Here is a 24,429-nt window from a genome sequence, read left to right as displayed (position 1 = left end):
AGTTATCGTCTAGCCAAGAAACCAGTATCAACAGTCAAGGAGTTGGTAGGTCATTCCCCTTCCTATATGAAAAACACGCAACACTTTGTAAACAAAATTAATGATATCACATGGCAAAAAAAGTGATTTATTAGTTTTGATATCTCTGCCCTTGACACAATTCTTCTTTTACAGGACAAATGGCACCTGATATCACAGCATTCTTTGCACATTGTACTACATTCTGGCTATTTTGTGTGACAAAACACTTTCTATCTACAAAAAGAAGGTACAGTCATGGGATCCCCCATTATCCCTCCCCACAATTGCTAACTTTTATATGGAAGCTTTGGAGCAACATGCTCTAGATTCCTTTACTTTAAAACCCAAAATCTGGCTTAGATATGCTGATGATGTTTTTGCTATCTGGTCCCATGGCTGCCAGACATTAGACACTATCGTCAGAAACCTAAACAACACAAATGCATATAATTCACAACTGAGATTGAAAGTCAGAACACATGCACTTCGTTTTCTAGATAACTTGTCACACATCTTCCTTCTGATCGTCTTTCCTTCGCTGTTTACTGGAAGCCTACATATACTGGCCAATATACATACATAAACCCCCACCACAATCCAACACAAAAACTAGGTATCATTAACATACTAAAAAACAGGGCTTTGCAGATTTGCTCCAGTGAACAAGCACTTAAAGATGAATTAAAAACTATCAGCAATACCTTCCTGAAAAGTGGCTAAAGCCAAAATACTATCAACAAAATTCTTCACAAACTCTCACTTAAAAACAAAAATAAACTAGATTACAATAAAACTGTAACCATTTAATTCATTAAAGGGATATCAGATAAAATAAACAGAATACTACAGAAATATGCCTGCAAAATTAAAGAACTTACTCAACTCATCCAAGGATCCACTTCCTCTGCTGGCCCACCCTGGAGTATACTGTATTTATTGCACCTGTAATTTATTATTATTACCCCAAGACCTCATGGAGTCAAAGACTCATCAGGAGGTCCTTTTCACAGCTCATCATACCGTGCCTTGAACACATTCAAACTCCTTACAGACACCACACTCTCAAGCAAGGCATTCCAATCATTCACAACTCTGCACAAAAAAAACCTGCCCCTCACTCCCCTACTCACATCCTCTTTATACAGTTTCCAGGGATGACCTCTGGTTCTCCCCCGATCTCCCACTATTTTCTGTAGAACTTCTCCAGCATTGATCCTATAATAACCCTTTACCAACTTATAGGTCTCTATCGTATCTCCCCTGTTCTTCCTGTCCACCAGACTCTGCAAATTACATCTTCTCAATCTTTCCTCATACTCGACACTCCAGAGGTCAGAAACTACCTTAGTCGATCGCTTTTGGACCCTCTCCAACATCTCCTCATCCTTCTGAAAACTAGATGACCAAATCTGGGCACAACAGTCCATGTGTGGCCTAATCAAAGCCTTATACAACGGAACAAGAATCTCCCTATTTCTACACGTCAGTGTCCTCCACATCATTCCCAGAAGCCTTTGTGTTGTCTTCACAATTTTAACTATGTGTCCCTGAAATTTCAGATCCTTATCCACTATCACCCCCAGATCTCTTATTTCCTCTACCTCCAACCATATATTTTCACCAAGCATAAATTCTGCATCCCATCTTTGTTTGCAAATTGTAAAAACTTATATTTTGCAACATTGAACTCACATCTCCATTTCTGTGCCCCAATCACTCAATTTATTCAAGTCGTCTTGTAAGGCCACAACTTCACTACTCTTCATAGTTTGTCCCAACTTTGCATCATCTGCAAACAACTGAATATCTCCATTCAACTCTTCACCTATATTGTTAATATACAAGTTAAACAGTAATGGCCCCAAAACAGACCCCTGAGGCACTCCACTAGTGACTTTCCTTTTCCTGGATATCACTCCCCATACACAACTTGTTGATACCTATCAGATAACCAGTCTCCAATCCAATGCACTAATCTAATATCAAATCCCATCCTCTAGCTTGACTATCAATTTATCATGAGGTACTCTATCAAAAGCCTTTGTGAAATTTAAGTATATTACTGTGTATCCTTCTCCTCTGTCCAAGGAAGCAGTCACTTTATTGTAATAAGTAAGTAGATTACTAAAACATGACCTTCCTTTAGCAAATCCATGCTGTCCATCAAAGATAATACCATTGTTGTCAACCCAACTCCGGATCCAAGTCTCACAAGCTTCTCCAACAACTTAACCAACACCCAGCTACAGATAGGCCTATAGTTGGATGCTTGAGTTCGATCACCTCCTTTATGAAACGGCACAATCTTGCCCTCCTTCCACTCCTTAGGGACTTGGGACCGAGTGCAAGACTCGTATTAAAAAAATATGTCAAGACAGGTGCCAACTCCCTGGCACATTCCTTCAGAATACGTGGCAATATATTATCAAGTCCCACAGCCTTATTAACATCTAGTTTAGTCAACTCCCCATACACCTCTTGCTCACTTACAGTCAGTCTCTCTTCCCCATCATTTACTGCTCTCAATCTCTCCATGAAGCCACATTCACAAGATTGAAAGACCTTTAAGCTCATTAAGTATCTCCACCACATTCTGCAACAATTTGCCCTATATATAGGCAAAACAGGACACAATGCCTATTAGAGAAAAGGAACATAAATGGCACATTAAATTTAATAACTATGGTAAGTCCAGCCTTTCTGATCATGCCCTGAATACTTTACATAGAAATGACTGGAAAGGCACCTGTTGTTTACATCACACCAAAGCATGGTATGAACATAAATTTAAGGAGGCCTGTGAAATTCTTATCAACCATCCTAATCTTAACAATAATGATGGTCTAAAAATCCCCAAGAATATAAAAGCCACATATTCTACCTACATAACCTTTCCATCTAAGAGTTCATTATAAATAGTACTGTACATAATCCAAGATCCTAACACTAATATAACAACTCTCATGTTAAATTGGATACCATTTTTGCTGTAATAAACTATCTATATGAAATTATTCTCTGACTATGTTATAAATAGAATATAGCTTCGATGTAGTTAATTTTATTTCACTTGAATTTTTTTTTTCACTAGAGGTCAGGCCAGTAGAATAACCACTGATCAAATCATTGTCTCTTTGGCATACTGTTTGAAATGTAATCCAGCTTGTCTCTGTATATATGGGGATGGTCTGAAAAGTTCTCAGCCCAACAATGAAATAACAAATTTATAATTTCAAAATTTTTATTGTTCAATGTAATCACCCTTAAGACTAACACATTTATTCCAGTGATGCTCCAGTGCCATTATCCCGTCCATGTAGTGGTTCTCAGTAAGATCTGCCAAATACCCCTCTACAGCTGCACTCACCTCTTGATTCGAAGAAAAACGCTGACCAGTGAGGAAGAGTTTTAGTTTTTGGAAGAATAGAGGTCAGAAGGAGCCAAATCTGGGGAATAGGGTGGATGTTCCAACAATTCATAGTGAAGATCCCTTAATTTTCCCATTGCCAAAACACCTTTGTGGGCAGCTGCATTGTCCTGATAAAAGATGATTTTTTCCTTCTGCAAACCGGGTCTTTTCTCACGAATATTTTCATCTAGTCTGGTTAAAACATCGGAATAATATTCCCCAGTTGTTTTATCCTTTTCAAGAAACTTAATAAACAAAATGCCTTTAGCATCCCAAAACACCGATGCCATGACTTTGTCTTCTTTGCCGCTGAACCACCAGCTTCTGTCCACTGTTTTGACTGCTGTTTGGATTCTGGTTGTAATGGTGAATCCAAGTCTCATCCATAGTAATTAATCGATGCACGAAATCAGTTTTATTCTTGTTAAAATGCTCCAAGCACTGTTCAGAGATTTTCATGCGAGTGCGGCACCCACCTTGCACAAGGCTTTTCATTTGCAATTCTTCATGCAAAATATATCCTACACATTCTTTTGAAATGCCTCTCAGCAATTTCATGCAATTTGACTCACCGGTCATCCAATACCATATCGTGCACTTAATCAATGATTTCTGATATTGTTACACGTTTTGGACGTCCTTCACGTGGATCATTTCAAGGCTGGCATGGTCACATTTAAACTTGGCAGCCAATTTCATCGAAAACAAAGGAGAAGAGTGCCCATAAACTTTTATGAACTGTGTGTAATGGTGAATGCCTCTCAGCAATTTCATGCAATTTGACTCACCGGTCATCCAATACCATATCGTGCACTTAATCAATGATTTCTGATATAGTTACACGTTTTGGACGTCCTTCACGTGGATCATTTCAAGGCTGGCATGGTCACATTTAAACTTGGCAGCCAATTTCATCGAAAACAAAGAAGAGTGCCCATAAACTTTTATGAACTTCAAATGAATTTCTTTTGGTGTTAAACCTACTTTTACAAGAATTTTATAACCACACGATACTTAATTTTATCCATTTCAAGGGACACAGACAACACTTTGCTTGACAATAGTGTTTCCATCAATGGTCGAGGCTGAGAATGTTTCAGACTACCCACATATGTGTATACACTAGATGATGACCTTAATATGAAGGTTGAAACATCAAGAAACTAAAATAATTATTTCTAACACGGTTGTAGTCTCCATAATTTATTTGAAATGAATGCTGATCACTATGTAACACTAAAAGAAAGGATTCTGTGGTCTTTAATCTTTGATCACCTATTTCTAATCCAGCAATCAGATCCACAAATTAACCTGGGTTTGAACATTGTCTTGTATATATCTATTTTAGTGTTTTGACTAATTTCTCTCTTTTTCTTATACATTTATTCAGTTGACTACCCACTATAACAGCTGTGTTTATTTTACTGTCTATTTCCATATTTAATTTGCCATCTTTACTAAAAACTGCCTTAACAGCTGAAATGTTATTTGTTCTATAGGTTTCCCATTCAAAATGCAACTAATCTATTTTAATATACTTTTTACTGCTGATTTTAATGCCAAATTTGTTACATCAGTTATTCAATTTATTTAAAGAATCCTGAAGACTCATACTGTATTTATTTAAAAGTATAACATCATTTACATAAGGTAAAGAAGCAAGATTAACATCTCCCATCAGGTCTAATGGTACTAATGATGAATAACAGTGGAGAATAGTGTGCACTCACATCTGATTTTGCAAATTACTTCCTGTACCTCCATGTATATTGCAGACTTACAACTTAAATATAGACTATGTATTGCTCTACATTCTGTCTTGTTTACACCATATAACATACACCATATAGGATTTAAACAGCTCTTCTCTTAGCGCCTTCTGATATGCTTATTCCAGATCTACAAAACTTAAATACAGATCCTTCTTGTTAATGTTCTTCTTGTTCAATTGGTTTCTCAACTATTTTCATAGTAAAAATCTGATCCTGCTCAGCCCAAACCTGACTTGTTCTTCTCCAAGTTTCTCTTCCACAATTTTATTTAACCTCTTCTTACATATATGCATGCAATAAATCTTAACTAGAACACTCACTAGGTAAATTACTCTACAATTGCCACATTGTTTTATTTCTCTTTTTACAGACGAATCCTGTCAGAACTCTGCTCCAATCAACTGGAATTCAACCTTCTGACCAGGAATGCAGCCAATGTAAAACTTTTATACTTCAATATTTAAGCATTTCTGGTCAGAAATTGTCTACTCCAGCTGCGTTTCCACATTTTTTGGGCTGCTAATGGCTTTTCTATCAATCTATACTACTCTTGACTGCTTTCCTTTTAAATATTTTCTATGACCATTCTGTCACTTCATGCTTCATTTAACAGCCTTTAAAGTAATTACTCAATATCTAGAATATCTTTATTATTATACAGGTATCTCCATGGAGTCAAAAGACTCATCATAGGAGATCCATTATTCCCACACTACCTATCATACCTCTCCTTAAATTCATTCACTGACGAAGCACTAACCACCACCTCCAGCAACCTATTCCACCCTCCAAGTAAAAAATCTAGTCCAATTTCCATGGGTGATCCCTCATTTTCTCTCTCTCTTCAATATTCAATAGAACTACAACAATCTTTGTCACACAAAGCTGGATCCTCTCCACCACTTCTTCATACCCACGAAATTTGGATGTCCAGATATGTACACAATAGTCTAGATGTGACTTAATAGAGCCTTATATAAGGGAACAATAACTTCTCTATCCCTGCTTGTTAGCGTGTTCTTCAACAACCACGTAATCTGATGTATCGTTCTTGTTACCTTCACAATATGATGTCTAAACTTCAACTCTTCCACAATTCATCCCTAGTCTGATCAGTTTCCTGCACTTCGATTCCATCAATATAGTACACAGTTTGTGATCTCTTTTTTCCCAAAGTGCATAACCTTCCACTTGGCCACATTAAGCTGACAGCCATTTATTTTTGCCTAATATCACCAGTCGATTTAAGTCTTCCTGTAGTATCTGTGCATAACCTTCATTTACCATCGCTCTTCCCAGTTTAACATCATCAGCAAACACCTGAATATTTCCTGTCAAATCATTTCCTGTGATAGATGTACAAATTAAACAACAGAGGACCAACTAGCTGGACCTCTGTTGTTTAATTTGTAACTACTGAGCCCTATACTACACCACTGGACTGGTCACCTGTCTTTTCCTGGACTCAACTCTTCCATAAACCACTCTTTGATATTTGTCCATCAGCTGCCCTCTAATCCAAATAACCAGATTCATTTCATTCAAATAATCCATAATAAATTTAGTTTAATCCTTTATCCAAGTGTGTGCAAACAAAGTTTGCACCTGAAAGTATCTTCAGGACTGGGGTAAAGTGGTACAACACCAGGCAACTCCTTGCAAAAGTGGAGCATGCTACCAACACTCCTATCTCAGTATCTCCCATAATGCAAAACACATCTCCTTGCGGATATGTATAATGTTATGCATTAAGGAAAGGGCCACTACCCAGACTAGTTTCAACTTTTATTGAGGTCTCTTCAGTGGGAGCCAGGCCCAAGTGGAGATACCAAGGCAATGCATAACATTATACATATCCGCAAGGAAATGTGTTTTGCATTATGGGAGATACTGAGATAGGAGTGTTGGTAGCTTGCTCCACCTTTGCAAGGAGTTGCCCGGTGTTGTACCACTTTACCCCAGTCCTGAAGATACTTTCAGGTGCAAACTTTGTTTGCACACACTTGGATAAAAGATTAAACTAAATTTATTATAGTCTGACCAAGTGAAAAATAAACTTTCAACATCTTTCTCTAAATCCAGAGTAATTTAATAAAAAGGTGGCACACCGTTTGGCAGCTCCTATAGGTAAAGATGACCTTGCTATTGCTTCTGCCTGGTATCTCCACCTCTGGGCCTGGCTCCCACTGAAGAGACCTCGATAAAGGTCGAAAGTAGTCTGGGTAGTGGCCCTTCCCTTAATGCATAACATAACATTATACATATCTTATTATAGTCTGACCAAGTGAAAAATAAACTTTCATCAAATAATCCACTTGCTCCAATTTATGCCACAGAGTTCTATGTGAAATGCTGTCAACACATTTATATGAGGGTGATCTGAAAAGTTCTCAGCCTAACAATGAAAAAAGAATTTATAATTTCAAAATTATTTTTATTTTTCAACATAATCTCCCTTAAGACTAATACATTTATTCTAGCGATGCTCCAGTGCCATTATCCTATCACTGTAGTGGTTCTCAGTAAGATCTACAAAATATCCCTCTACAACTACAGTCAGTGTTTTCCTCTTGATTCGAGGAAAACACTGACCAGTAAGGAAGAGTTTTAGTTTTAGGAAGAGAAGACATCGGTGGGAGCCAAACCAAATCTGGGGAATAGGGTGGATGTTCCAACAATTCATAGTGCAGATCCCTTAATTTTCCCATTGCCAAAACACCTTTGTGGGCAGCTGCATTATCCTGATGAAAGATGATTTTTTTTTCCTGTAAACTGGGTCAGGAATTTTCATCTAGTCTGGTTAAAAGATCGGAATAATATTCCCAGTTATTGTTTTATCCTTTTCAAGATAATTAAAAAACAAAATGCCTTTAGCATCCCAAAACACCGATGCCATGACCTTTCCTACTGATGGAACCGACTTTGTCTTCTTTGGTGCTGAACAACAGGCTTCTGTCGACTGTTTTGACTGCTGTTTGGATTCTGGTGTGTGGTGAATCCAAGTCTCATCCATATTAATAAATTGACAAACAAAATCAGTTTTATTCTTGTTAAAACGCTCTGAGCACTGTTCAGAGATTTTCGTGAGAGTGCATTTTTGAGATACTGTGAGCAAGTGTGGTACCCATCTTGCGCAAAGCTTTTTCGTATGCAATTGTTCATGCAAAATATATCCTACACGTTCTTTTGAAATGCCTCTCAGCAATTTCATGCACTTTGACTCGCCAGTCATCCAATACCATATCGTGCACTTAATCAATGATTTCGGATTGTTACACGTTTTGGACGTCCTTCATGTGGATCATTTCAAGGCTGCTATGGCCACATTTAAACTTAGCAGCCACTGGTAACATGTATTGGCTAATCAGAAATGAAGTAGTAACACTCCATACGACCTTTAAGAAAATTCAGTATGGCATACTGAGTTACTGATTGTTGAGATTTCTATTATGATTACTCCCACCTTTGTTGGTTCCCTGGTGTTTCAAGAAGGTTGTGAGATGCATATTCATACTTTGTGGTTCCCAATCTTAGGAGTTTCAATACATAATTATTTTGTCCAAACCTTTGAACTACTGAAACAATTTCTTAATGTATTATTTTAATATATCTTACCAGTCAACTGGATTTGTAGCATGTTGAAGAAGATATGGAGACCTTTCATTTGATAGTCTGTTACTATGTTGTTTTTCTCCCGATGAACTGACTGAAGAGCAGTCTGTAGAAGTTGATGATATTTCAGATGCCATAATAAATATTTTAGATTTTGATAATAAAAAATGTGACCTGTAAATTAAAATAAATAAATTACTCTAATATAAAATTAACATTATAAAACTGCTCTCTTAACAACTTCCTTAAAATGTTTGGATGCCATAAAAGTTTTCAATGATAAAGATTTTTATAATCGTGCTCTCACTAAATTCTGAAATGATATGAAATTTGAAGCTCTTCACAAAAAATTGGGAAAGAAAAAGGGGAGAAGCCTACTAATGTTTTTTTTTTGAAGAGTGAAAAGTTGTAGCACATGGAGAGAATACCAAATAGATGTTCTATTCTAGAAGGCAAACACAAAGTGAAAGATGTTTAGTTTGGTGGGTTGAAATTGGGTTGTAAATACATGTTGACAGATGTCATAAAATGAATATATGGCACTGTCGTATATCAGAGTGTTCATATAAAAGTGAAAAAGTTATGGAAGCCAGTTGATAGAGTAGCACTAATGAAAATACACATACCTAGTCTAGCCATAAATACTGTTGCAACCTGAAAAGTACATATCAGTAAATCATTTACAGCTTTTACAGCTTTCAGTACATATAAATCACATATACAACATGCATATAGCAGCACTCAATGTTCGAAATGGCCTTCTTTTGCCTTCACACACGTCCGAAATCTGTGAGGCACCATATCTCTGGTGGCACACACAACAGAAATGCTGCCACTGCTCACTCCAAATCCACCTTCAGGCTGGTGATGCTGGGGCATCATTTCTTGCAAGCTACTCTCTCAAACTCTGACCACAATTTGAAGTCCAACAGATTCAGGTCAGGACTTCTAGACAGCCAATCAGATGGTGATATGTGGTCAGGCACATTCACTTCCAACCACTGTTGTGTAGTCCAAACCTTGTGTGCAGAGGCTAAGTCCTGTCAGAAGGTCCACTGCCTACCATAAAACAAGGCATTGTTCAGAGGTTGTACCACAGGTTCCAGCACAGTGTCTTGATACACTTTGGTGGAGGTTTCACCCTTTTCTCACAGAAATGCAACCTGGATTCTTTAAATAAACTGAAATGAAAGTCAGCAATAAAAGGACTATGCAAATAGACAGGATTACTGAGAACATTACCTGCATTCTCAGTGGCAAACCTATAAAACAAGAAAACATTCTAAAGACCTTTGTTGTATGTTTGAATGAGACAGAATTTAATGTTAGATCATATTAAGTGGGCAATTCATAGTCGACTATAATAAGGATTTGTATTTTGATATAGAGTAATTCTGCTGAACAAAGGAATGTCAGGAGTGAAATTTTAGCTGCATGTGACTGAGATTATATGTGAATTTGAAATTTTGTAGATGATCTATATCAGAATAGTAACGGGTTGTGAGAATTGTATTTTAATGTAGCATGAAATAAGAGTTTGATTTTTGAGTAACATAATTAGCTAGATTTAATGTTTATAGTTCGTGTGAGAATCTATGAGTGTTCTGTTAAATTAGTATTGAGTAACTAACTTAGCAAGAGATTTTGAAAAGCTTAGTATCATATTCCAATTATAGCTGTAAAGTGCAATTTGTTCCAATAAACATGTTTTGTTGTATATGCCTGATTAGTGCTTGATTCGAGAATTCAAATTACCACTTGCAAAAATTTAGAACCATAGCAGGAGGGAATTTAATGAGAGTGTTAGAGTAAAATAGATTAATGGCCACGACTGAAATTAGAACCAGTATCTATTTAGTGTATATTGGAATGAATGCCAATTAACCTAGGAATGTTCCCTGAATTTTGAATAAGCTCATATTATAGGACTCTGGCTGGCACAGCAATAAAAAATAAATTTGCCAGTGTCCGAAAAGGAAGCATTCTTAGGTGGAGTTAAGCAAGGCATTCTGAGGGAAGTATATTAGTATATTATATATAACGAAAGTATAAAGAAAGTAAAAGAAGATATAACAATGGTGCAGCAAGTAGGATTTTAGATGAGTAAGTAAGAAGATAAAAAATAATAAAGTGAATAAAGATAGAGTAATAAAAATAAATGAGTAACAAGAAAAAAAAATAAATAAGAGTGAAAACCACATTGTAACACAATGCTTATCCGCTCCACTAAAGACCAGCTCCCTCCTCTTTCAGTGCCTGGTGTATATAGAGTACCTTGTTCCTGTAAACTTACCTACTTCGGACAAACAGGCAGGTTAGCATCCATTCAGTTAAAAGAACACAGTTCTTACATCTGCAAACATGATTATGGTCAGTCTAGCCTTGCAGACCATGTTTTGGATACATCCCACAGGATCTCCTAGAAAAAAACTACCATGCTCCACCATAGTAAATTCAAAAAAAAAAAAAGACTATTCTTTGAATCTGCATCTGCACTCAGGAATCAACCTAATTTAAACAAATACGGTTGCATTAAACTTCTCAAAATTTGGGAAACTTTAATTATCAGAGATCCCCCTTTACATTCTAGGCCACCTGCAAATGCCCATAGAGGGCACACCACCTAGATAAGACTTTAGTTTCACTTTGTATTGTAACTGTGTGTGTGTTGTTACAAAAAGTTTTTGTAATCCCGAAAATGTCTCTGTGACGGAGACGAAATATTGGAAGTATTAAAATTAGTTTTAATCCTTTCTCAGTGCTGTTAATATTCCATTAAACCTCTAACATGAATTCTTCATAGCACTTAAGCCTCAACACATGTCACATAATAATAGTAATAATAATTTCAGCTACTTAGGCTTAATTTTAGTGAAGGAGGCAAATTAATGATGGAAATAGACAACAGAATGTAAAAATCTGGAATGGTAGGGAGTAAAATGAATAAATTTATATGGAATAAGAGGAAATTAGTCAAAACACTAAATTTGATGTGTACAAAATGGTCGTCAAACCAATTTTAAATTATGGATCTAAGAGCTGGGTTGGAAATATAACAGTAGATCAAAGAATGGAGACCATAGATATGAGATTTCTCAGAAAAATTAGAGTGAACAAATGACATCAATGACAGAATCATATAAAAGAATGTGGATATAGGAAGGAACTTGACAGTTAGTATTCAGGAATATATCAGCAGAGCTAATCTCAAATGGTATGGTAACTTAAACAGAATGGAAGAGGAAAGATTAGCAAAACAGGTGTTGGAAACCAGGATGGCAGAAAATCAAGAGGAAGGCTAAAATTTAATTTGGTGCAGTAAACATTATCTTAAAATACTAAAAAGATGTCACAGTATTGCAGTTCTGACAATTCTTCCAGCTAATTTGGAAGGAAACTATCAACATGAAACTAGTAATAATGTACTAATTATATATATATATATATATATATATATATTGGGTTTTATCCTTTATCCAAGTGTTAGCAAACAAAGTTTGCACCTAAAGTACTTTCAGGACTGGGGGTAACTCATGGTAAAGGTAGTATAACTTCTCATCACTTGCCTCATATCTGGCTCCCACTGATGAGACCTCAATAAAGGTCGAAACCGGTCTGGGTAGTGGCCCTTCCCTTAATGCATAGCATTATACATGTTCGCAAGGAGATGTGCTTTGCATTATGGGAGATACTAAGGCAAGTTATGAGAACTTATACCACTTTTACCAGAAGTTACCCCAGCCATGAAAGTACTTCAGGTGCAAACTTTGTTAACACTTGGATAAAGGATGAAACCCAATATATAATTAGTAGCATAGCCAAGTGAAAAAACTTCCATAAATATAGTAATAATGTAAACTTTTCATATAGTGCTAATGCAACATCCTGTACATGCCCTTGAGTATGTATATCTGGTATTTGATGATGGTACGTTGAAACTGAAAACAGGCAAAAACTAATTCTATCAATTCTTTTTATAAAGAAGATGACTCACTCCTCCTCACCTTCAGGTGGTCAAGAAGGTATACTTCTCCGTATCAAGCATCTAATAAATTTTGGATACTTGATATGGAGGGGGAAAGATGCAACAAAAGTATGTTGCATACTGATGACATCAGAAGATTTGAAAGTTCTGATTCCACACATGTGGTTATGTTTTATCAATTTACCAAAGAAAACATTTTTCTTCATTTAAATTTGTTATAAGCTTTTTTAATTAAAATGCAATGAATACTTGTGTTTGAGTTAATGATATTTAGATTTTTTTTAGCAGGTTTTCAAAATAGACATTTTTTCATTAAGTTTGTAAAATTTTTCAGTTTTTTTTATATTTTTTATTTTTATTTTATTTTATTATCAAAGAGTAATTTGTAGTTGTGTTTATTTAAACATCCATATTATCTTAAGAATGGAAAGGTTGGAAAAGCATTTTTCTTACATTGTTTTTATTAGAGCGCTATTTCTTTATAATATATCATCACAACGGCTGCATTTAGATAATTTTCTTTAAAAAATAAAAATATTGGTTCCCATCACAGCGAGAGAATCATGAAATTCTCTCGCCGCAAAAATTTTTGGTCACAATTAATCATGGTCAGCAAACAGTAAGTGTGCATGATTATGTTTCATTATTACTAGTTATTTCTATAAATTATTTCTATTAATAATTTTCCTCCAAATTAATCTGTTATATGTCAGAAATTTAATGATCATTTGTTATTACTCCCATATCATAATCAGACCTCAAAGGAGTTCAAAAGGCTCATGGGATTCCCTCTGTCACACACAGCTCATCAAACCATGTCTTAAATACATACACTATCTCTTCATTCGCTACACTCTCAGGCATTGCATTTCAATCACTCACAAATGTCCATGAAAGACACTTGCTTTTCATGAACTCAGATAGTGTTCAGATACTGTCAAATTTTTCACTTTGATCTTCTAAAGCACTTCTAACTACATCAGTTCACCTAGATTTAGTCTTCCTCTTTAATGTCAAGATGGTACGTAACATATCATCTCGGCATTAAAATCTGTTTTGCTAATATCTTCTGTCCTATTCTGTTTATTATGTTTATTATAGCAGCTTTTAATTTAGTTAAAAAAAATCATGAATCTATTTAAAGAATTGCAACGTTATACTACTAAATAAATTCAGCATAACATAAAGAGTTCAAATTGTGATTTCAGGTTTAATTCCACTTCCCATCATAAAGTTATCCACACAGATGATGCTGAATAAGAATATAGATGGTAATCACTCCTGTCTTACACCTGCTTTTACATCTACCTATTTTCCTATACCTCCTTTAATTCTAGCTACTGACTTACAACTAAAAACTGAAATACAGATTATATAAGACTATATAGCATTCCATTTACCCCATATAACTCAATGTTTTGAACAGCATTTATCTTGACAACTTATTGTATGCCTTCTCCAGGTCCACTAAACTGATGCTTTTTATATTACCATGATCTAACTATTAATGTCTGACTGTGGCAATCCTGTGGCAAACACAGATGCTTTTCATATTACCATGATCTAACTATTAATGTCTAACTATGGCAATCCTCACAGGAATAATTCCATAAACCTATCACCATCTTGGCTCCTTGCCACTGGAACCTTTCCACATGTCGTCTAGTGATATAAACATATAGTGCATTGAAATGCCTAAAAATCACAACATAAGCAACAAAAAGTTGTTCGCACTGACTGGTCAGCTGAATACACTGTTGAGCAACCACTTGTGACCATGTTGGCTTATAAACAAAATAAATAAGGAAATTATCAGAGACAATCATGAAAAAGAAGTTTCATAAAAGCATTTTATGAAGAGGAAAGAGGAATCACTATTAGAGGAAGAACAATACAAAATATTAGATTTGCAGATGATCAAGCAATATTAGCTAATACCGAAGATGAACTACAGCACCTAATGCAAAAATTTGAAAATATATGCAAGAAATATCGTATGAAAATTAACGCAACGAAAACAAAAGTAATGAGAGTCTCCAGGAAACCAGGAAGTATCAAGGTGATGATGAATGGAGAAAGTGTAGAGCAAGTGAGACAATACAAATACCTTGGTAGTATAATACAAGAAAATGGAAAATGTGACATGGAAATAAAAGAAAGAATTAACAAAGGAAAATATGCCTTTTATAGCAAGAAAAATTTGTTTATTAATAAAATGAATAAAAATCTAAAGAAAAGGCTTATTAAGTGCTATATTTGGAGTATGACTTTATATGGGTCTGGACAATTAGGAAGAAAGAAGCTAAAATGTTAGAGGCATTTGAAATGTGGTTATGGAGAAGAATGGAGAAAATAAAGTGGACTGAAAAAAATCACCAATGAAGAAGTATTACAAAAAGAGTTGAAGAAGAAAGGAATTTACTAAAGACCATAAGAAGAAGAAAGCATAACTGGATAGGACATGTATTAAGAGGAGACAGCCTACTGAAAAGAATGACAGAAGGGAAAATTGAAGGAAAGCGACCAAGAGGAAGAAGACGACTAACGATGCTTGATGATATAATGGGAACAAGAAAATATCAAGAAATGAAGGAGGAAGCAAGAGACAGAGGAAATTGGGGAAAGAGAATCTGCTGAGTTATACCATTGGATCTGTAAAGAGACAGAACACTAATGATGATGAAGAGCATTCTTGTATAGTGAAAAAATTTTGTACTATTACTATCAGTCCCAGTGTCTCTTATTTCCTTCGCCTCCTTTAATACTTCTCCACCAATAGAATAGATAAGACTGCATTCTTGTCTTCCAAATTTCAAAAACATACTTCACAATGTTGAATATTAAACTAGGAGACCACTCATTTACCCTAGTTTACTCAAATCCTGCTTGAAAACCACATTGGTTTTGCTTCTCAACTTTTCCCAACTTTGTAACATCCACAGATGAGCACATCAGCATCCCAATAGCATTAACACAGCAGTTAAACAATAATTAACTGCCCAACAGATTCCCACTGCAGAGTATTCTTACAACAGATTAGCATAAAAACACATTAGTACTATGAGTGGGGTAAGGGTTGGATCATCCAGAAATCCTATATTCTAGAAACCAAAAACAGAACTTTTTAGTCACTTCAGGCAAAGCAGGATAGTAGCAGTCTTGCACCATGCAGTTAAATCATCTAGCACCTAAATTAGTTCCCTGCATTAATAGCATTGTCCTCCTGGATGAAATAATAATAATAATAATAAATAAATAAAATGCCATTTTTTTGTGTTGTGATAATGAAATGTGTCATTGTTTATATATACAGGATGATCAAAATTAAATTATCTGTTTAAGGCCTTGTAGAGTGCCATCCAGTGATCCAAATGCTGTAAATCTTTGCTAGAATACCAAATCACACAACTCAGCAGGTACCAGGAGGGTTTAAAAAGATGGAATTTTCCATCTTTTTAAAAAGAAAACACAGGATTTTTCTCTTCATTCTGGTTGTTAACACTATCCATAGTGAATACACTAACCTTGTTCCAACACGCTTGTTCATGAAGCTGTACTATCTAAACAACTGCAATGCTGTTGCTGTACTCTGTGAATTTTGTAGCCTGAACAAATGTCAACAAGGTCCACTATCTCCATGTGCTCTGTGATTGAATGATTAGTCATTTTGAAGAAACAGAGTACAGCAACAGCATTGCAGTTGTTTATATAGTTTAGATTGACTGGCATAGGTTGCAAACACTTAGACATTTGTAAATTATGTTATGCATAATTCTTTTTTCACTTCATCGAGTGATTGGGTATTTTCCTGTTCTGGTCCTTCTCTATCTCTTTTCCTTTGGTCTATATTTATCCACTTCTGGTAACCAACATCTTTCCATCCTATAAAAATGCACTTTCCATTTCTCTCTACATTTTCCTTGATCTTTTCATATAAACTATAAATACTCAACTCTCTTCTAATGTCTTCATATTTTATACAGTTCAATTCTGTACATCCTTTGTTATGAAAAGGTGTCATTTCCACCGTCTTTTACTTATTTCTGAACCATATAGAGTGGGAGTGGCCATCAATTAATATAATTTAAGTTTGGTTTCTCATCTTGTTTTATTCAGTCCTTATCCTTTACCAAGTGTGAGTGAAGTTTGCATGTGACATCTTCACAATTAGCATACTTGTATATGGAGGTTGTAGACTTCAAAATTTCCTCTGTATCCCATAACACAAAATCATAGAAAGCATCACTACCTAAACCTTACTTGAGAAGTCCAATTAGTTAAATTGAGCAATAAATTAACAGAAATGATTGTAAATAATCAAGGCATAAGATAGGAATATAGATTATCTCAAACTCTACATATACAGGTTAGATAAGGGAGAATACATTGACATCATATACATCGATATTGATCGATCATATACATTGATATTCTTGGACTTTGCAAAAGCTTTGATAGATTACCACATGATAAGTTGGTGTACAAGCTGCAGAGGATGGGAATAGATAATATATTGATTAGATGGATCAGAGATTGGCTCTCTCTGAATGATACCAGCAAGTTGTGTATGATGGAACAGTGTCTCACAAAGGAGGGTAGGGTAACAAGTGACGTGCCCCAGGGTTCTGATCATGTGACCCTGCTGTTTAATTTGTTTGTAAATGATATATCATGTGGTTGACTGGGGATCTTTAACTGTTTGCAGACAATGCAAAGTTAGGGAGAATTAGAAGTAGCAATGCTGATGTTAATTCCCTTCAGGAAGATTTCAATAGACGTTTGACTTGGCCAAAGGAGTGGGATCGTAGTTTTAATATTAATAAGTGAAAGGTGTTGCATTTTGGAGTGCAGAAATATAAAGCTGTGTGCTATATCGATGGTGCCATACTGCAGGAAATGGATGAGATTTGAGATCAGACTGAAGTTTAGAGGTTTGCAATACTTGCAATATGCAAGTGATAAGAAGTACTCTAACATGTAGGGATAAGGAAGTGGTTGTGCCACTGTATAAAGTACTGGTCAGACCATACTTGGATTATTATGCTCAAATATCATTATTATTATTATTATTATTACATGACACCTCCAGGGAGTCCAAAGACTCATCAAGGGAGGGCACCTACTCTACAGCTCTGTCTCCACCACTCAATTCATCAACTACAACGAACTGCAACTACAATCATCGTCTACACCAACGCCATCTACCATCCACCACTGCTAGTATTTTCACAGCCAATCACAAACATCCATGCCCACAGTGGGATTCAAACCCACAGCCTTTTGGCTGGAGAGCGGATATACTAACCACTCAGCCCAGAAGGCCGGCAAATATGGTCACCTTGTTTTTTGTGTTATGCAGAAACATTGGAGAGGGTCTAATGACAAGTGACTAATATAATATCAGGACCTTGGAATGCTGACTATGGAGAGATGCTGAAGAAATGTGGATTGCAGTTTGGTGAATAGGAGGAAAAGAAGTGATATGATAGAGACATTTAAGTTATTGAGATATTATCAGATTAATCAGATGGGATTATAAAAAGAGTAGAAGACAAGAGGAGAAAAACCAGAGGCCATCCCTGGAAGCTATGTAAGTGTGGTGAAGAGGGGGTGCAAGGAGTTGACTTTTTACATGGAGAATTGTCAGTGAATGAAAACATTACCAGAATGTGTTGTTAGCACAAGGAGTGGAGTGTTAAGGATTTTATAATTCGGTATGATAAATATGTTGTCGTTTGAATGTCAGAAGTCTATGTTGTCAATCGAATGAACTTCCGACGATGAGTCTGTCAACTTCATGGAGGGCACAATAATAATGATATAATCAATTATAGATCTTGTTCCCATACTATTCCAAGTAGATTTATTCATACTTTTTTTCAGAAATTTTTTTAAAAAATAATTAGTTCTTTTAAAATTATTGAAAATGCAAAAATATAATAGCTCTTGACCATTATGCTATGCAAAACTCGTTTCATAAAATAACTTTGTTCCATTAAGAAACAGAAAACTATATTTCTTCCCCCTTAAACATGCCTACCCTTTCTAGGCCTAATACCTCTTACTTCTTTCTTCTGTCAGCGATGACAAAAGTAGGTGAAATCTGTGGATGCAATGGACGCGACGAGAAAAACTGTATTCCACCTCTGCTATGTGAAAACTGGTTGTTTGAAATTAGTCGAACACCGAGCAATCGAAGTCCGAATGTTCGAAATGAGAAAGCTAAAGTGTCCATCGGAACGTCACCGGCTTTGCATCTATACTTACAGCGATGTTAAAATACTAACAACATCCGTAGAAACGCAAAATAAAATTAGCTACGGCCATCTCACAACTAAAACCTGTGAAACGCACCCATTCTGGGCTTACTACTTATTTTTAGATCTCTGCAAAACGATAATAATTTTATATAATACCGCTGTTCCACACTATTTCTAATACGATTAGCGCTGTACATTGCACAACACAAGCGCCACTGGTAAGTCAAGGTCATATGCTTGAATCGTTAAATTAAACCAAATGAAACAGTTTCAGAAGTTATCTTTTTTTTTTTCTCTCTCAAATTAAAAGATTTCATACTTAAAAATAATAATTAAAAAAATTAAGGTGTAAATGTATCACATCTAGCTCTGTTTTTGAAAAGAGCTTCTCTATTTTCTCCAAGGACTACTATAACCTCCAGATTCTTAAATCACCTCCGTTTTCGAGCCTGAATTCACTGTACATAGTTAAGAGGAAATACAGTCTTCTTTCCCTACGCGTTATTCCAGCTTCCTATGCAGGGTCCGTGTGTTACTTAGATGCGACTTCTTGTTAGTACCACTCTCAACCGACCTATCGCCTAGCCTGCCGCTGGGGGGGGGGGTATATTTTTGACTGTAGAAGCCGGTTTGCCTGCTTGCGGGATGAAAAACGCCAGATAAACTGGCGGAAAAATTCCTACTGCCCGCGCCCAAGACCAGCTAACTTATCTATGGCCGAGGAAGATCCTCAAGTTCCTCACGTCTTCGACGGGAATCGAACCTGGGACACTCCTTCCCCAGCCATATGGTTGCGAAGCGCAAAGCCACTATGAATATTTTATTTTCTCAAAAGCATCTATGTACATTCGGATGAACTATTTACATATATACAATAAGTACATAGCATGCTTATTTCAGGTAACAATTTTCATTTACAACATGATAATATATACAATAAAATAATACAATAACATATATGCAATAAGTACATGGCATGCTTATTTCAGTTACCAATTTTTATTTACAACATGATAACATGCCCAATATCTATTTTCACCTAGAGTCCTGTGCAATCTTTTGGGCAGTTATTTTGCCATTTAACATCCATTGAAATATTACAATATTTTTACCTTTTCTGAAAATTATAAGACATATACTTCCTCTTATGCAAATAGATATATGCATTACTATACAATATTTCTACACTTATATATACATATTTACATTATGTGTTTAGTTTTCTATTCCATTATTTTTCCTTTCAGAGTGAATTGTATTGACTTGTTTTCATGTTTTTTTTCTTTATGGTGGGTCTTTTATTTCCATTATTTGTATGTTTTCTTCATATTCTTCAGAGATAAGGCCTATCTTCCGCCAGTGGTGTTTTGTTATTATTTTTTTCTGTTTATTGTGTCTGTTATGGTTTCATTTAGTTGTTTGTTGAGTTTTCATTATATCTGGGCCTGTATCTCTTCCATAAATTTTGTCACATCTGTATGTCCAGATGGAGTACATTGTTGTTATAATTATAATTGCTTCGGTTATTATTGTGTTTCCGTCCTTTAGCCAGAATAGTGTGTGTTCTGTGACCGGTTCTTTGTGTTTTATGAATTTCTGAACAGTGTTCCATATTGGTTAGGTATGAGGGCAGTATAACATTATGTGATATAGTGTTTCTGGTTCAGGGCAGAAGTAGCATTTGGCTGCGTCTTGGAGCGCAATACCTTTGTATGTGCACCATAATCTGGTGGGTAGACAAGTATGGTGCACCTTTTAATAAAATGTTTTTAATTTAGGGTGTATAGGTAATCTGAATGCCTTTTTGAGTATATTGGATAATTTAATTTTACCTTTTTCAAACTCTCGGTGTTGTGGTGGTGGTATAACTGCTCGCGTGAGAGTGATAAGTGCAATTTTTGGTTTCATTTTGAGGAAATCTTTTATTGCTATATGATTATTAATGAATTTGTACCCCTCTGCAACTTCAATGCAGTTTTTTTATATACCAATACATTTTTGGTATTTTGCCATTCGATTGTGGAAGGGAACAAATTATTTGGTGGGGCATTATTCTTTGCATATAGTGTATGATATATGCACCCCATGCTTTTTGTTCCGAGTAAGCTCTCTCTATGATTTTTGCTCTTGCACTTAGAGTTTTTAAATGTACATTTATTAAACCAAGTCCTCCAGCTTCTATATCATGAAATATTGTACACCTTCGTATGGGTTCGTATTTCGAATCCCAAATAAATTTTGCACATTTTCTGTGAATTTTGTCAACTTCGTTGTCATTGTAATTAATGTTGGCTACAAGGTACCATATTTTTGATAGTAAGAACTGGTTACACATTTTTGCCCTGCTTATAATTGATAATTGTCTGGGTCTCATTTGTGAAATTTTTTTGTAATTTTGTTATGAACTACTTCCCATTGTTGTTATGATGGGTTTGGTCCCCTATGGTGATTCTTAAAAGACAGAGGTGTTCATTGATTTTAATTTCATTCGGCACGGTTGGCTTATTTGCCCACCTGTCGACGAACATCGCGTGACATTTGTGAAAGTTGAGTTTTAATGCGGATGCCTTTTCAAAAGATTTAAATATATTACAAGTAATCATGAAGGACTAGGCTGTGGTTAGCGTTAACTTAACATCGTCGGCATAGGCTAGTACTTTTGTTTTACCTTCTTCTCCTATATGAGTACCCGCTATGCCGGGATGTCCCGATATCGCTCGTATCACCGGATCTAAGGCAAGAGCAAATAGGATCATAGATAAGCTGTCTGACCGAGCAGTCAATTTTAACAGGTGCAGACAGTTTCTTGTTGATTATGAGTCGACTGTGCAGTGTTGTATATGTTTGACATTAAGTTTTGAAATTTCTTCCTGAAACCTGTAGCATTAATGGCTTCCTTCAGGTAGTGGTGACTAAACCAAATGAAGGCCTTTTCTATGTCCAAATTTACCAACAGGCACGGTTGTTGTTGTGTTGCCTGGTAGTGTTCATATATGCATCTAACTGTCAGAATATTATCTTCTATTTTTCTATTTTTAACGCCGCAGTTTTGGGATTCTGATATTATTTTATGTATGTGTATTTGAATTCGTTGTGATATGATTTTGGATAAGATTTTGTAGTCTGTCTTGAGGAGTCTAATGCCTCTCCATTGTGAGTTTGCGTTGTTTGTGGTGTCTTTATTTTTTGGTATCAGTGTTATGTAACCGAGGTTGAAATAATCTGGGATGCTTTCCGAATTCTGTATTTCGTTCAGCATTTTCACAAATAATATCTCAAACAGGAGGTTGTAAGCTTTATAAAATTCCGCAGTGAGACCATCGGGTTCTGGAGATTTGTAGTGACAGGGACTTTATAGTATTTTTGCATTCAGTTTTTGTAATGGGTGAATAAATATTTTCAGCTTCTGACTTTATTAATCTCGGTAAGGTTTTTAATAAATTTTGTGTTTCTGTTTTGTCACTTTGTTTTTGGGAAAAGGTACTTGTGTATTGTGAGTGGAAGAATCGGAGGAGGTTTGCATCTCCCTCGACTTCTGTCCCATCGTGTTTTATTTTATGAATGGTGTTTTTTTTGTTTTCTCTGCTCTTCAAAGAGCCAAGCTGCTTTGGACTTCCCTTCATCATGTTCCATTGTTCTGGCTTTTGCACGTATGCAGGCCCCTTCAATCTTTTTTTATTTCTATTTGTTTCAATTTTGCTTTAAGGGTGTTGATAGCTATTTTATTTTCTGGGAAGGTTCTGTCTGTGTTGTATTATCGTGTTAGTTCTTTGATTATGCTTCTTTTTTCTTGGTTTGTTGTATATTTCTTATGTTTTCCTATTTGTATAGCAGCCTTTTTTAAATGTATTTTGAATTGGTTCCAGGCATACACTGGATTTTCTATTTCTGTTATGTTGTTTAATATTCTTTTTATTTCTGTTGTAAATATGTCTGTGTTGATTATACTGTTGTTTAGCTTTCAGACTGGGTAGTTTCTGTTGGTGTATGTATTTCTATCGTTAGCCTCATGGGAAATTTTGCCCTTGACCATGTAGTGGTCACTAAAAGTCAATGGCAAGTGACAAATCTCCTTAAAGATTAATCCCATATATCGGCTTATGTAGATTCTGTCTAGCCGTCAGGCATTGATGGAGGAATAATGAGTATAAGCTTTACATGTTGGATGTAATTATCAGAAGATGTCTTTGAGTTGGCATCGCTGTATAATGTGTGAAAAATTGTTTTCTGTTATAGTATTTTTTACCTCTATGTCCACTATACTAACCGCATGGACTTAAGAGGAAATACAGTACAGTTTTTCAAATACTTAACCTTTGTTCACACCTTTCGACGTGCTACAGGTTTTGCAACCTGGTGGGGTTGATATATATACAGTATATTATTATTACGTGACACTGCATCAGTATTTAGAAATCCAACAAACATTTGTCGATCGCAGAAAGCTCCATATAGCAATATTGCAACCGTATTGTGTTATATAAACACTGTTTCGAACTCTCGTGCGAAGCGCCTGTTAAGGTTGATGAAACTTGTAATCAAAAAGCCCCTCCGTAGCGTAATTGAAAGAACGATGGAACGTTGCGCCCTTCAATTAGAAAAGACCAATTCGATTTTAGTCGTGACGAGAGGAATCTTTATAAAGTTTTTTTTCAATTGAAGGTGAGTTAGCATTTCTCATACAGAAGTAGCAGTGTTTTCCACCGTGTTGGTATAGGTGATGATGGTAGTGGCGGTTCGCTGTTGGGGAAGACGGAGCGTTGTAGTGTAGGAGACCACCCTCGATGAGTCTTTGGCTCCTTGGAGGTGTCACGTAATAATAATAATAATAATAATAATAATAATAATAATAATAATAATAATAATAATAATAATAATAATAATAATAATAATAATAATAATAATAATAATAATAATATCACGTAAATGATGCAAAGATTTGTTGCCCTTCTTAGTAATGGATTAAATATGGGTAATTTCTAGGCCACACGACAGACCGAAATTTTTATTATTTCCTGTACCCATGAAATAGGAGAAAGTAAAAAAGATGACATAGAATAGGAGTCAAATCTGAAGCACAAAACTTCAGAACAATCGGAGGTGAAAACAGGACTAAGATACTTAGTATCTAATTTGGATGATATTCTTCTAATCTTTGGTGTGGTTGGACATTAGAATGGCAGCAGAGCATTTAATGTGTCGTCGATGCAAGAATTTGAAGAAAAGTAAGAAACCAGGGCATCGGCATCCTCAGGCGTTCTCTTTGGGGAATAAAAGACATTAGATGATTGATTGATTTATAAATATGAATTACGTATATCAGAATATATATATTAATTGGAGATAATGAAAACACGCATAGAATTAAAC

General features: G+C 35.6%; 1 protein-coding gene across 2 annotated transcripts in view; it reads right to left on the bottom strand.

Moving 5' to 3' along the window:
- Positions 1-19,298, bottom strand: part of LOC150097359 (spermatogenesis-associated protein 20) — a 158,516-nt gene extending 139,218 nt beyond the window's left edge. Inside the window, exons 1-2 of one of the 2 annotated variants that reach the window (XM_090407484.1) lie at positions 18,865-19,298; positions 8,818-8,988 (exon numbers count right to left, since the gene is read on the bottom strand). In XM_090407484.1, the coding sequence (XP_090263610.1) occupies positions 8,818-8,988; positions 18,865-19,034 (341 nt within the window). In that variant the 5' untranslated portion in view covers positions 19,035-19,298. Of the gene's footprint in view, positions 1-8,817; positions 8,989-18,839 lie in introns of both variants that reach the window. The other variant, XM_090407485.1, reaches the window with a different exon arrangement.
- Between the last annotated feature and the right edge of the window lie 5,131 nt (positions 19,299-24,429).

The sequence above is a fragment of the Typopeltis vanoorti genome, chromosome 17, assembly GCF_054136105.1.
Source record: "Typopeltis vanoorti isolate ZY-2024b chromosome 17, IOZ_Tvanoo_1.0, whole genome shotgun sequence".
NCBI classification, from domain to species: Eukaryota; Metazoa; Arthropoda; class Arachnida; order Uropygi; family Thelyphonidae; genus Typopeltis; species Typopeltis vanoorti.
Note: the sequence above shows the minus strand (reverse complement) of the source record. Positions and strands in the feature narration are given on the sequence as shown.